Genomic DNA, 15,892 nt, shown 5'->3' with positions numbered 1-15,892 from the left:
ACCATGGGCATATGTAAATGACAAATAAGTTTACTTGATTGTGTTGAGGGTCAGCCATTATTTGGTTCAGGTTACATGCAAAGATTGTAAGGTTTCTTCATTTCATTCTAGGTGTGGCAGGATGCCATTAGAAATCCACGCTGTAGAAATTATCCAAAATTTGCCTGCCTTCAAAGGGCAAGGAGTCTGGGAACTTCAGGTGCATCCAGTTTACACTCCACCAATGAGATGCCCCATTCACTCATTAGCTGTTGTCTGCTAAGCCTGAACTGTTTGCTATCTGATTCTTCACTGAAAGGGTCTTGTCAAATTCTGTTTCTTGTTGAGATGGGGCCTCACTGTGTAGCCCAGACTGGTATCAAACTCGGTGGGCTCAACCAATTCTCCTGTCTCAGCTTCTGCAGTAGCTGGGACTCCAGTCGTGGGCCACCCACATCCAGCTGTCTACCTCTGACTTAAACAATAAGGTATTGGGAAAGAATTCGGTAAATAGGTTGGAAAAACAGAGTAGTGAATCCTGAAACAAATCCACATATTTACTAGAAATTCATCTATAGACATAGCAGGTATTTCAAAGAAGTGGGAGAAAAGTGCGCTTTCCGTATGTTGATAGTGTTATATAATTAACTAATCTTAAAAAAACCGAAAACTAGAATCCTAAGTCACACCATCCTCAGTGTATTTAGGTCTAAGAACATACCACCAAAGAATGGGAATACAGATAGAGAACATTGTTAGAATGTTGGAAAAGGGAACATCATTTTTCTCTGCCATAAAAATTAAACACTTTTCTAGGATAAAAGGCACATAAATAAGGTTACAAAAATGGTGACACTCTATATAATAGACAAGTGAATAAGATATAAGGAGTTCCTACAAATCATTTTTATGAAGTGGCAGTGGATATGAATGGGCTATTTGAAAAGGAAAAACAGTCACTGCTCAAGCTTAGAAGTAATTGGGGAAATGCAAATTAAAACAATGAGATATCAACTTTTCATCCATCATGCAGACACAATGATAAAAACCCAGATAATATTAATCATTGGCTAAGATACATAAAATGGCCTCTTGAAACACAGCCAAGTGTAAATGGTTTCTGAGGGCTCCGGCGCCCTTGGAATTCCCAGGCTAGGTGTCCTTACTGGGGACAGTCGATAGCAGCAGACAAAGAGGCATTTACAAAGTGTCTGTGGTACCAGAGTGTGTAATTAACAAACCACAGACAATCTCAAAGCCTACCAAAAGGAGCTCGATCGAAGAAAACATGGCAAACCCATATTACCCAATATTTTGCTGCGGTTTAGAATTCTTTTCTTTTTTCTTTCTTTCTTTTTTTTGGTACTACAGATTGAATCCAGAGGCACTTTACCACAGAGCTACATCCCCAGTCCTTTTTATATTTTATCTTATTATTAATTAATTAATTTTACAGCAGAATGCATTTTGACCTATAGCACACCAATGGAACACAACTTCTCATTCCTCTGCCGTACCCAGCTCAGCGTCACACCACTAGTGTAACCACACATGTCTATAGGGTAATAATGAGGGTCTCTTTCTACCCTCCTTCCCATACCCACAACCCCACCCCCTCTCTGGTTCCCCTCTACACAAACCAAAGTTTGGAACTGGAGAATATCATGCTACGTGAAATAAGCCAGTCCTCCAAGACCAAAACCTGAATGTTTTCTCAGATAAGCGGATGCCGATCCATATTCCGGGGAATAGGGAAGAATGAAGGAACTTATATTTTATTTTGAGACTGAGTCTCATTAAGTTGCCAAGGCTGGCTGGAATTTGTGATCCTCCTGCCTTAGCCTCCTGAGTACTTGGAACTATAGGCATGTGCCACCATGCTGGGCTTTTGCTGCTGTTTAGAAGGATAAAGAGATCTCTGTAGGTTCACTTGGAATGAGCTCCAAGTGCACTTTGCTAAATTTAATAAAACCAACTTAGACTGGAATTCACCATTGTGATAGAAGCAATGAACAATTATTTCAGCAATTCATTCTAGAAGGTTGTGATCTTGATATTTAGCAGTGATATTTATGTATTGTGGCTACTTGGAAAAAAACAAATCCTTGAATAAAAATGTTTTTATTGCTCTACAATGTAAGAGTTTTAAAAAAACTACATTTAAATATGCACAGGGACAACAACTGATACTTATTTTTATGCCACAATCCCAGCAAACACACCAAACTCTTTTTTTTTAAGAGAGAGAGAGAATTTTTAATATTAATTTATTTTTTTTTTTAGTTTTTCGGCGGACACAACATCTTTGTATGTGGTGCTGAGGATTGAACCAGGGCCGCACGCATGCCAGGCGAGCACGCTACTGCTTGAGCCACATCCCCAGCCCACACACACCAAACTCTTGAGAGTAATCCTTGGGATTTGAAATAGAATCTAACTGGGTTTTCTGGGATTTTCATGTTTTGCTTTCTTTCCATTTGTATAATTTTATCTTAATAATAAACATATAATTATATATCAGTTACATGATTAGAAAAAAATAAAAAAAATCCTATTAGACTCATGTATAACTTAAATATAAATATATTTTGTGACTGATATTTTTTGTATACTATTCCTTAAAAAATATAGAAATCTTTGTTTGTTTTTTGTTTTTTTGTACCAAGAATTGAACCCAGAGGTCCTAACCAACTGAGCTACATTCCTAGCCCTTTTATTTTTATTTAGAGACAGGGTTTCACTAAGTTGCTTAGGGCTTTGATAAGTTGCTGAGGCTGGCTTTGAACTCATGATCCTCCTGCCTCAGCCTCCTGAACCTCTGGGATTACAGGCATGTGCTCGACTAGAAAACATTTTGTAGCTCCTAGAAAATATTTCAAACTTTAAAAAAAGATACCCAAGAAAAATTAAATACCACATGCCTCTAATTCTAAGATATTCATTTTAAGATAAAATCAATTTAATGATAGATTTTGAAGAAAAAAAAACCCAGGATATATAATCACATTGAATGCATAAAATGTAAGATGCATTTCAACATCACAAATGTTCTTAGATCATGTTGACAGTTATAACAATCACAGTTTGAAGGATACAAAAGTATAAGTAATTGAGATAGCAAGCTCAATTCCCCCCCTTTGAAGAATAAATAAGTTCTTTTTTAAAAAAAATATTTTTAGCAGTAGATGGATAGTAATGACTTTTATTTATTTACTTTTATGTGGTGTTGAGGATGGAACCCAGGGCCTCACACATGCTAGGCAAGTGCTCTGCCACTGAGCCACAATCCTAGCCCACAAATACGTTCCTGGAGATTGCTCAAGATTAGATTAAGGTGCTTTGGGCAGGAATATTTACGTGGGAGAAGCCCACAAAGGGTCAACCGAGGGTCCACCTCCAATGTCTGCATGAGCACAGAGTATTCCCGAGTGATGCAAGAGCTCACCTTATTTGGAAATGGAAATTTGCTTGGTTCCACTTTGCCAGGTGCTTGAACAGCAGACAGTGGTGGAAGCCAGGTCATCTCCTAAAGGGGATAAAGACAAAGAGCATTGAAGGTGAGGTCAGCAGCACGTGCAGAGGCTCCGCAAGCCAGCCTCATCAGGCCGGAAAATGACAGGAGTGAATAAAGGATCAAGGGGGTTTATTATTTTTTAAAGATGTAAAACCCACATTTAGGATCCGCTTTCCTAATTTGACCAATTCTTGTTTCCATATCTATCTCCAGGCTCCCTCTATGCCTAAAAAAGAAAAGCCCATTCTATTTTCTCTTGGTGTGAGCCCCCAAGTAAAGGGACAACCCAGTTCTATGGGAGATGCTCTACAGACTTGGACCCGAATCCACACAATTCATAGGGAGTTTCCGAAGGGAAGCACACATCAATTTTAACTTTAGGGGTCTTTAGTCGGGGAGTAATTATTAGAGATAAAGCTCCCAATAAGTTCCGCATGTCACTTGGTGTCTATAACTAGGTCATCCATGGAGAAGTGAAAACACCAAATCCCGTGTGTGCAGTAGGGAATGGTGTCACTCTCTATCAGCCAGTATCCAGCGCGCCGGTGGGTCCTAGGTGCAGTATCTGCCATGTGCCTTTTGTGCTCCCCTGTCACTAGCTCTGAGCCAGGGAGGGAGGGGTTGTCTTATTCATTTCCAGTATTCTCCTTCATCTCCTGAAAGACAGTTGCCATCCACAACTGATCACAGGACTCAACTGACTTGGGACGGCCAGGAAGTCGATGTGGGGCTTGCAAACAGCGACTGAGCCAAGCAATCAGAGAAGCTGCAGGGGATTCCTGAGCGGAGGACATCATGTCCTCACCTTCCTTTGGTAGGTGGGTGGGGTGTGGGAAAGGATTCACTTGGGACATGAAAGGACAGTCCTGTGCCTTCTTTCTCGGGGAAGCTCTTCTCCCCAGAAGCTCAGGAGGGCAGAACCACACAGAAAGCAGAAGGAAGGTGAGCGAGTTCCAAGCTGCTCTGGGAGGATCTACAGACCCTTCGCCCTCTCTTCCTGGTCATGGCACCAGCTACAGCCAGCAAGGGGGCTAAACACAGAAGCTTTGCAGGTGCCCTTTCTCTGGTCTTGGTCACCCAGGTTTTCCCTGGAAAGCAAAGGAGGATCCAGTGACCCTTTTTGTCCCCCTCTCTTCCCGTCTCCTGCCAATACCTCCTGTCCCCTTGGAGGGATTTTGCAGGGTGGCCATGTTTGTACCCAGAGTGGAATCAGACTCTGTCCATGGAATCAACAAGCTAGTCATCCTCAGCGAGTGGCCGGCCTTATAGAGGCCTTATAGAGGCCCAAATAAGAAAGATATAAAGACACAAACATGCTTTCTTTACTCCCCTAACCTGTCCTTCCTGCAATGTGGCTCTCTCCGGATGCCATCTCTCCTCTTCAACGATGTTTCTGTTTCTTGTCTTTTACTGAAATTGTTGCTTAGGATATATATGTGTTTGCTCCAAGTGGCCTCGAATCTTTTGTAGAGGAGATTAGTCATCAATTACAAATGTTGATTTGCAAATTACACTTGAACTGATTTTTCCTTTCCTCTCTGTGGACTGTCTGATGTGTCCCTGAGGCCATCCCACTCACAGCCAGCCACTCCGTAGCTTCCTTTGCAATCATTCTTTGGCTGACACAATTTAGACTGTGTGATCCTCTGGGGCCAGAATTGATAAACACTAAGTAATTACTCACGATTAAACAGTAGCCTTGCAGACACAACCCAAGTATGTCCATGTTAACTTTGCACAAATTATTTTATGATTCCATCTGTGTATCAACATGCCTCATATCTAGTCATTTTATGTTTGACTGCTATTAAAAAAATCACAAAAGACAAACTGCTCTTTTATTGTGTTCTGTAGCTACTCAGAAATAAGTGAATAAGTGGAATAGAAGGCTCACAAAAAAATAGTAGTACTTTCAAAAGGACACTTCCTAGGCCTTCTTACAATTCCTTACACTTTCAGGTTGAAATTTGTTTAATATATACTCTTTATATAAAAGGGAAATAGTAGAACAGCTTTAAGAGTACACTAAGCTATGATCCATGATGGTAGAAATGATGTCCTCCTGGTCTTTGTATCTTAATCCATTCCTGACCACCAACTCTGCCCCTGCAGGAATATTCACTGAAGGTTAACTGGGAGCAGGCACAGTGCTTGTGCCTTGTATACATGAGGTGCTCAACTAAGCCACCGTCTACTGAGTTTGAAAGTTAGGTTATGTTCATAATTAATGCTTATTCTACAGCCCTAGTTATGCTTGTAATCTTTCCATCTCTTCCTTCCTTCTTCTCCTCTCTCCCATCCATCCATCCATCCATCCATCCATCCATCCATCCATCCATCCTCATAAACAAATGCCACAGGAGGGAGATGCCACTTTTGTTTAGCTTGCTGTCCTCTTGCAAATACCCCTTCTCCTTTGAGACTCTGACCATGAGCTTCTTTATTCATTAAAGATGAACTTCATCTCTCTCCCTACTCATCCCACCCTTTAAACTAGTCTCAGGGTCCCCTCCTGCACCCCTTCTTTTGCTCACGACCTTCAAAACATTTACCTATTGACTTTTAAGGGCAAACTTGTAGAAACCCCCAAGCATTCCATGCCACCTTCTCACGCTGTTCTTCTATCTCCACTCCACCTCAATTTTTTACAGTCCTGACCTTTGGACTTTTGTCTTCAAGAACCAGAATCTGAGTTCTTCCCACTCTAACCTGATGGCCTCTCCAACTCCTATTTATCTAGATCATCCAGGAACCTGGCACTCAATTGCTCCTGAAGTCCCATGTCCAATACTGACCACCGAACTGACCTCTTTGCTGGCTTTCCCAAGACCCTCCAGCATGGTGGGAATCACTCGTAGGCCTGGTCCACACTCCCCCAAGTCTCCAGCTTGGGATCAAGCCCTCATCTGGCTCCTCTGCTCAGGGAGGCTGCTGTGCACTGTGGTGGTCACATGGATTTGTGACACTGACTTCCCCAGGAGGCTCTCTGTGTGGCTAGGGCAATCCTTGCAGTTGCTCACCATCTGTCCTTTCTTCTAAGTTCCTAGACAATACTCCTACATTTTGTGATCCTCCTGGAGCCTCCCTTTGATTCTTGTTCTCTCACTCCAGGTGCCCTGGCTTCTTACATGATTGAAAAAGAAACAAAACAAAATAAAACAAAACAGATATTCAGAAGTTTCCGTATTCCCCAAGGACAGATCTGTTGGCCTTCATGGTCTTCATTCGCCACCCCCTTCCTTCCCTCTGACCTGATTGAGGAGGGGCCAGTCCCCGGCAGTCCCAGGTGATCCCCAGGTGGCCTCCATCTTGTCTGTTCCTCTGCCCCGAGATCTGGTTCCCGGGACATCCCACTGATTCTCTTCTAACGTCAACCTTTCTTCTCCCCTGGCCTCTTCCCCGTGAATGACAACCGGAGGCCTCAGCCCTTCCCGATCCTGTATCCCTCCTCTGACCACCCTTTATTTCTCCATTTCACCTTAATAGCCAACTTTCTCAAAGTGTACTAAGGACTCAGAGGCCCCTTTTTCTAAAAACCTCTCCTCTTGACTTGACCCTGTAAATGTCCAATGGGTAAAAAGCCAGACAAAGCACTTGGCATCTCTGCTTCCATTTTGCACCTGCCTCCTTGTTCTCAGTCCCCTTGGATTCCAGGAACAACAGGTCTGAGTGGTGTGCGTCTTGTGATGAGATGAAACTATCCCCCAGGTGACAGTGACTTTCTTGTCCTAGACAAGGTCTGGCTGAACAATCCTGAGCTCGTCATCCACAGACCAGTTGGGCCAAGACCACTTGCCTCTGTGTATTGCTGGTCCCCTTGGTCTATGGAGTCTGGAAGCTCACATTAGCACCCCCAGAGACAGGCTGCAAATGCTGGTCCCTTGGTCTTTCTGACATACATATACATATATACGGGTTTTCACCATCACTTTTTCCTTTTGCTTTTTGGGGTAGGTGGCTGGACCTGATGGGTTGGGATCTTCAGAATGCCTGGGCCTAGGTCTCTGGTAACAAAAGAACGTTTTCTATCTGTTGTTTTGATACCTGCATAGATTCTTTCCCCTTCCCTTCCTTCCTTCCTTCCTCCATCCATCCATTCTATCCTTCCTTCTTTCCCTCCCCCCTCCTTCCTTCCTTCCTTTCTGTCTTTTCTGACATTATGTAAAAAATGTTTTGCTGTAAACTATGCACATAATTTGTCTATAACAGTGTGTGTAAAAAGTTTAAGAATAATGGAATGGATATCCGTGAATTCACGGCTCTGGAAACGTCTATCCCAGCTCCTGGGATGTCTAGTCTCCTCACACCACCTACTACGGTCCCCACCCCTTACTTTCCTGCGCTGTCTTCTCCCTCACTGTTTAAATGTTGTGTGTTCAGCCTCTTTCCTGCTCCCTTTCCTTTTCCTAGTGATCTTGTATACTACTGTGGCTTTAGAAACCATCTAGCCTGTGTGTGATGCTCCAGTATGCCCAGCTCCACTGCCCGCCCAGGGGCCTACTAAACCCCTCAACCCAGGTATTCTTTAATCGGTTCAAACTCTACAGCTTTAAAACAGGTCACTAACCCCCGCCCCCATTTCCTCTTCTTGTATTGTATTGTCCTGGTTAATGGCACCAATGTCTATTAACTCTTCCAGTCAGAATCCTTGCGGTCCCCCTAGACTCCTTCCCCTTCGTCACTCCTTCCCCCAGGAGTAACAGTTCATATTGATTAAGTGCTTAGAATATAAAATGTTTTACACAATTTACTTAACATCAGTTCCTAACGACCCTGAAGGTAGACTTATTATTATTTCCTCACTTAAGAGGTGGAGAAACCAAGTCCCTAAGAGGTGAAGTGCTTGGCTGCAGCTGAGACCTCCCTGGCTCTCGTCAAGGCCTGGTTCTCGCCTTACTCTGCCCCTCAGCCCGGGTTCCCTGATCTTGCTGCACTTAGCAGTCAGCAGCCTCTCCGGTCCTCAGGGTCGATCATTTGTCAGATCCACAGTCCCACTCCTCCTTTTCTACGAAGCCTTCCATGGCCAAACCAAGGTTTGATTCAACGTTCCTTTGTGCCACCTTTTCCCCATACAGACCTTTATCAGGGTACTTGTCCCCTAACCTGTGAGGAACTGGGGACTTCAAGATTTGTTTGGCTGCCCCAGCACCGAATATAGAGCCAGGGACAGTGTGTGCTCAGGATATTTTTGAATGAATGACTAAACGAAGAGCGTTTCGGCACCGTCTCTCTTTCCTTCCTTCTTTTATCCAAACGACCATCCTCACCACACCACCGTCATTTTTAACCCGATTAGGCTTCCTGATTCGGTCTTTCTTCTATGATCCGTCCACCCTCCTCATCACCACCCACAGAGATTTCCTAGCATGCAGATCTAACCTAAAAACTTGAGGCTCCCAAGTCTTCAAATGCCTTCATCACATACTGAACAATAAGGATGAGACGATGGAGACGGCCAAGATGCCTCTCCTGCTGTGCGTCAGGCTTTCCAGGGTTCTCCCAGGAACACTGTTTCCTTTAAAGTAATAATTACTAGTATTTCCATATCAGCGGTGAGGAAGTTAAAACTCAAAAAGATTGACTTATTTTTCCAATGCCCACGCCATTTATAAATGCCCACGTGGAGGTGTGACCCTGTATCTCCTTCCTCTCCAACCAGTGGTTGTTTTGACTGTATTTGCAGGTGCTCCCAAAGGTCTCACTGTCCTATGTGAGACCCACATTAAAGTCCCCCTTTTCAGCCTCATGCCACTTCATTGCTCTATGAACACTCAGCGATGAGTGTGGATGGGTGCCCTCCCGCCATCCGCTTCCGGACTTCTCACCACCCGTTAAGGCCCATCTCAGACATCATTTGTGCCTTGAGGACTTTGCTAAATCCCTTTTTATTCCAATTTGATATAACAGTTCCTCTGTTAGGATTCTCCAGAGCAATGATGTCTCCTCAGGTGGTAACTCCTATGTTCCATTTTGAGCTACAGTTTTGTAAGTACACACCTCATCTGCACCCCATCACTTCCCCCTCCTCTGAGGATCTTCCATCTGTGATGAATAAAACTCATACTTAGGAGACCTAATAATCTCTTTCAAGAGCATTCAGTTTTATGAAATATAATTCCCAAACAGGAATCCTAATAATCTCTTTCAAGAGCATTCAGAAATACTGAACATAATCACCTAAAGAAGGCCTATAAATCTCTTCAAGAGGGATAGTGTCTGCTTATTATCGTGTTGACTGGACCATCTTACTCAGTAAGTGCTCCACGTAAACTTGTCGAATGGACCTGAACATCCACATTTCAATGCAAACTTATTTGTTAATATTGCTTTAATTGTAGCAAAGCATTTCTATGTCATTTTTGCATTTAATGACTCTTTCTAAATACATGAATGAGGAGTAAAGGCCATAAATTTCCTTAAAACATTTAGGACTATAGGAATTTAAAAAAATAAGAATTATTTGTATGGATTATTTTAGTGTATTTGTAATATAATGCAAGTTTGAAATACATTACATAATATACTTGCAAAATAAAATTTATAATATGCAGTGGCTTTACAGGATTGTTTATCCATTATATTAAAATTTCCCATTAGGGGTTGCATGGAAAAATTAATAGCAAATGGATATGTCCATTTCCTTTTTCTGTCACTTACTGCCTCATGGAGCTTAGGTAAGTTATATGCTCAGTAAATTGCAGTGATTTCAAGCTTTGGGCTTTAAAATCAATCAGATCTTAGCTTATGGTATCTTGCAATGAGAGGAAATGTGGATGCTAGGGGCCCATGGTTCAGTTGTGAAGACAAAGTGAGATAATACATGTAAAGAAAATAGCATGGTTTTGAAGCATGCATAAAAGACAGCATCAATTAATGTCAAGCCAAGTTTCAGAATTCTTGTCTCCAAAGTTAGAAATCTAGTTTCTTAGTTGTTGGGAGTCTAAAGTGAGAGAATATATGGGACAGTGGTTTTTTTTTTTTAAATAACAGAATAAGATCATGCAAATGCAATCTGTAATTTAGCCATAATTATTAATACAAACTATATATTACTAGAGAAGAAAATTATTTAAAGAGTTATGATTCTCAGGGATGATTTGCATTTTATAGTGGTCCTTGAGTTTTTCATGGGAACACATCTCTGACAAAGGAATAAAAGCCACGGGGATAATAAGAGCTGATAAAATGTACTTCATTTTTGGTGATGATTTTAAAATATAAGCAAAGGTAGACTTCATCATTCTTATTTAATATCCCTTAGCTTGCTTCAAGTGGTTTTCTTCATAGAGAAAGAATGCCATTTCATTGCGAGGAGTGACCCCTCCCCACTGTATCCACGGCCTCTGTTCTCTGACCTCATTGCCTCCACCCTCCCTTCACCACTGCTTTGCTTCTATTTACAGCCATCCCCCTTATCCACAGGGGACACATCCCAAGACCCTGAAACCATGGACGATATGGAGCCATATCTATACTCTGTTTCTTCCCATATATACATACCCATGATAAACTTTCACCTTTTCACTTAAAGAAAGCATTTTACAGCTTTTCTTGGCTTATCCAGATTGCCAACATCACTACTGGAAATTTTAAAGTAAAATCAGGGTTATCTGAACAAGCATTAGAATACTTTGATAGTCAATATTATAACTGAGAGGGTTACCAAGTGACTGAACGGGAAAGTAGTGTATACAGCATGGATACATTGGACAAAAAAAGGTGATCCAGGTGCTGATAGGATGGAGGATGGGGTAAGATTCTATGATGCTGCTCAGATGGCATGCAAGATATAACTTACGAATCGCTTATTTGTGAATTTTTCCATTTAATACTTTCAGACTGTGAACCATGGAAAGAAAACCACAGAAATGCAGAATGACCATACCACCCGTGGGGCATCCTTAAACTTCCTGGACCACATGTCAGAGGGAAGAGAGAGATAATGTCTTGAGCCACTTACTCAAAAGTCTAGAAAACTGCCTGTAACTTATAAACTCCCCTGCTATTTCTTTAATCCATCTACCTTCCTTCCTTTTTGATCTTGTCCCTCAGGATTAAGGTCACACTTTATTTTCCCAGCATGGAGGCCCTCAGGGTTGAGTCTAGATTCCTAAATCTTTTAGATACTTCAACAGATGGGATTAAGAACCAGCCTATCTGTCCCAACTCCCTAGACACACGTCTAGTTACTCAAAGGATCATAATGCAGGGTCACTTGTTAGTCTTTGGATAGACCTTTAATGTCAAGTCTCTTTATAGTAAATATACCCACTTTTCTTTAAAAAATGAGGGAACTAATGGTTAAATGATAAGGTAACAGTCTATTGTATTTCACTGACTTTCTCTGTCTTCTATAGGCCAATTGTCAGAAGGCCATGGGGCATGTAGGCCAGTTTCCATTTTCGTGTCTACTGTAGGGCAAGAAGCTCATCTTCCCAAGGATCCAAGCTCTGATACAGAGAAGACTTCCATGTGTTCACTGCACACCCCCGTCTCTCCACCCTGGAGCTGCCCACGAGTTCTGGTGTTACTGCATCGGCCTATTTTAGGATACAAGGTAGAGGCCCAGGGCATTCCACCACTGAGCAGCGTGTGGTCTGTTATTAAAGGAGGCAAGGAACAGAAATCGATTTTCAGACTGCAGCCTAACTTCCAGAGCTCAAAATGTGCATCTGTGAAGATCTGCAAAGTATATTCAGTTTGCAAAGAGATTAAACTAGAAAACATTTAAACAACATCTTCTAGTGTTGTGGGGAGCCATTCTCACACGTGACTGGGTGACTCCGGGTTTGGGTGTGAGGTGCTCCGGCTAAACTGTGTCGGAGCTTTCCCGGCCCTCTCCTGGGGCGAGAGCCTGTCCGTGTGGGGGTGTGACTGACCACTGACCCCGGGGGCCAATCACTGACCCTGACCTTGGAGTGCGGTCCCCCCCTCAACCTTCATTGGATGGAATTCTCCCCTGAATTTCTTGTTCCCCAATAAAAGGCTACTCCCTGGCGTGCTCCCTCTCTCTCCTGCTAGCCCTGAGTAATCCTTGCTGCCCTACCGGGTGGTTCGAGGAGGGAACCAGAGGGGGGAGCCGTCTCAGACGTGGTCATAGAAAAAGGTAACTGAGTCTGTGTGTTTTATTTCGATCTCACTAGTTAACTTTTATGCCAAGAACCTCATTAATGAAACCAGTGAGCTGGTGGCATGGTGGATAGTGTCTTCTAGTTTCCATGGTCCTGGTCCAATTGTTCAAGACACTCTGTCCCACGGTGCCATCAAGGAATGTCCCCAGAGATTCTGCCTGTTGCTTTTCAGTATCCTCTTCTCCCCAGCCGGACAGTGGACTTCCTGTCCTCTCCAGCATTTCCTGTCACGTTGCTCTGCGCTCACCCCACCCTCCTCTCCATTCCTTCTCACCCTGGCCTCTCGTGAAGGTGACCGGCATTCTTCCCTGGGCCCCCACTTCTGATTCATGGGTGCTACTCACTTGGCAATTACATATTACTGGTTTCCCCCGGAGCTTTCTTTTCATGTGCTGATAATGTCAGATTATCATCTAAAAAATCCTTTCAGGGTATAATCCCTTCAAGGGAAGGGCACCTGTCTCTCTTCCAATTTTCCCAAGGCCAGGCATCATGGACTACAGCATGGGAATTCACTTAACCTCTCCAGAACTCTCTCTCCACCCGTAAAATGACACAGCAATACACCACCCCGTCCTACCAAGCACACACAACTGTTGCTCGGATCAGGAGAGACATTAAATAATTCTTGCTTTCAGCCAATCCCTCACCTGGCGAATGACCACAGTGAGCTCCAGAATTCTTTGTTCTCAGGAACATCTTCTTTTCTAAATAAGCCGTGGGATTAATTCTGCCACTTGGGAATAAAAATGTCACAGGCTGAAGCTGGTGTTTAACTGTGGCGGTGGTGGCTGCGGATCAGAGAGGGATTTTGTTTCCAGTTTCCATACCAGAATAATCGCTCAGCTTTTCAGTTCTTTCACACAGATTATCTGTGTGAAGACACTCTTACTGACAGAAGGTGGTGAGGTTTATTACCCTGCAAGTCCTGCAAGTGCCAGCTGCTCACTTGAGCCATGGGCCTGGAACCTGGGGACAGAGCATCAGCTGGGGATTGAGAGCACAGGAGAGGTGCTCCCTGCAGGCCATGTCCTGACCACCAGTCGACATTGGCCTTCACACACAGACTCCAGGGTCCGACCTGGAGGCTGGGCAGACCATGCAGAACAAGGAAGGCACAGCCCACACCTCTGAGTTGGCTTCTCATCCACAGAGATTCAAAACATCCTCACTCTACTGCCGTGTACTAGAAGATCCTAGAGTTTGTAAAATAACAAATAAATACAGAGCAATGCCAGGACTTTTGAATGTATCCCTGTCCCTGCCCTGAATAAGGCTGACCATCAAGAGATCCATGGAATCGGCTTGAGAAGCAGCATTCAATTCAGGTTCCACAGACCCACCAGTGCAAATAACAGCAACACCACTCACGGAAAGCTTTTAGAAAAATAGTGCCAGCTGGGGGAAAAAAAGTAACTTAAAACAAAAAAATCAAAGTTGTGAGTGATTCAGACAGGGATACTGATAAGCAAGTCACCAGTATGATTTTGTAAAAACATGGTTAGCGGAAGTCATAGTGAAATCTTGTTTCTCGAAACTGAAAATTCAGAAATATGGTCAATTTGAGTCAAAATTAGTCTGGGAGGGGGATTCCCAGGGGCTGTAGAGCTGTCCTTTGGCATCCACAGCAGATAGGTGCCAGGACTCCCAACATGGACGTTCAAGTCCCTTATGTCGAATGGTGTGGTATTAGAAGCTGTGCACGTCCCCCTGTATCTCTGGACCACTTTTAATACTGAATACAGTGTAAACGCTATGCAAATAGTTAGTTCGCTGTACTTGCTTAAGAAAATGTCTGTGCACATTCAGTACAGATACAATCCTTTTTCCTGAATGGTTTTGTTCTGTGGTGGGTGGATCTGCGGATGGAGACCACAGGAATGGAGGACCAACTCTGTACCTACTGGCCTCATCCATATCCCCCCAGATGGACTCATAGAGGGGACTGCATGGATGGGATTTGGGAACTTACTGCTGTGCCCTGCCACCTACAAGGTTAATCGTCAAGGTGAAAATGGGGCAAAAATGAATGGATCATATTTCAGAAGCAGCAGGTTCCACAGACTGGCAGACACGGAACACAAAGGCCTCCGACTGTGTACCCCCGGGGGGAGCTGGAGTGGCCCATCAAACATGTGCTGGTTTCTGAGATCTCTACTGGCTGAAAAGCAGAGGTCACATGGCATCTTCATGTGATCACACTGTAAAACGTGGTGCTCATCATCCGTGCATCAAGCCCGTGTCACTGGAGAACCCTCTCCCACCTTGACGTGAACTGTTCCTGGAAACCCTGGACTGTCCACGGAGAGGGCAAGAGCCCGAGGGCAGCCAAGCACAGCCCTGGCCTTTCCACTTTCATCCTCACGCTAAACCCCTGCAGTTTGGACCTGGCAGAAGGTTCCTGTCTTAGCTGCATTTCTATTGCATCCCACCTTTCTTTGGGGCGCAGGGGAAGATGGGAGGGACTCTTCTCACCCTCTTGTCCCTCTGTATTAAGTGCACTCTCTTCAATGTGCTTGGAAACTTCTAGAATAAAACCCATACGTGTCTAAAACTTCCCTCTAGATTCTGCTGGCTTTCCACGTTCATTTATTCCTTGTGTTTAAGATATACTGTGATGTCCGTGCTTCAATTGGGGGATTGTTCTTGGAACTAGCATTCGGTCAAAATGCCCAAGCAGAACCATTTGTACTGGGTTCTTGGAATCTGAAGAAGACAGATTGGCTGCAGGGTCCACAGCTGCAGAAGCACTGAGAGACTTGTCAACTCCGGGTGATTATAACGTCACCATGGAGTCCCGCTGCGACGCACACCCTGCTAATGTCTGGAGCTCTCAGAAATCTTGGGTTCCTGATAAGAAGTAGGAATTGGCCCAATTTTAACTTAATTTTTTTAAATTAAAAGAACAAAGCATTTGCAAAGCATTAAGAGGATTTCCCATATTTCTGAATCTGGGCTGGTGGGGCCCTGTGTCATTTCTTGGGTTAAATTACATTAACTCCAGGTTTGTAAGAACTGAGCCAACTTTCTGACCAACTCCAGGAAAGGTCACATTATTAATTGTGCCACTGTCACCTTACTTCTGACTCATATGATACCTTTTAGTTGTAACATAAACACCCAGGAATTAGCCTTCCTCAAAGGCACAGAGATCATAATGAATCTTTGAACTAGCCATGGTTCGCAGTCATCAAATTGCTATTTCATATGCATCTGAAGGAAAAGACGGCGATACTTGGAAGGGACAGGAAGACCGGCCAGAGTAGAG

The 15,892-nt window shown here is 43.6% G+C and overlaps 1 protein-coding gene across 1 annotated transcript in view; it reads right to left on the bottom strand.

Moving 5' to 3' along the window:
- The window catches only part of Aff3 (ALF transcription elongation factor 3), a 407,982-nt gene that overhangs the window by 171,261 nt on the left and 220,829 nt on the right, over positions 1-15,892 (bottom strand). Inside the window, exon 7 of the mRNA XM_077792041.1 lies at positions 3,425-3,505. Coding sequence (XP_077648167.1) covers positions 3,425-3,505 — 81 coding nt within the window. The remainder of the gene's footprint in view (positions 1-3,424; positions 3,506-15,892) is intronic.

Source organism: Urocitellus parryii, chromosome 12, assembly GCF_045843805.1.
Source record: "Urocitellus parryii isolate mUroPar1 chromosome 12, mUroPar1.hap1, whole genome shotgun sequence".
Taxonomy (NCBI): Eukaryota; Metazoa; Chordata; class Mammalia; order Rodentia; family Sciuridae; genus Urocitellus; species Urocitellus parryii.
This window is presented reverse-complemented; position numbering and strand designations above follow the sequence as displayed.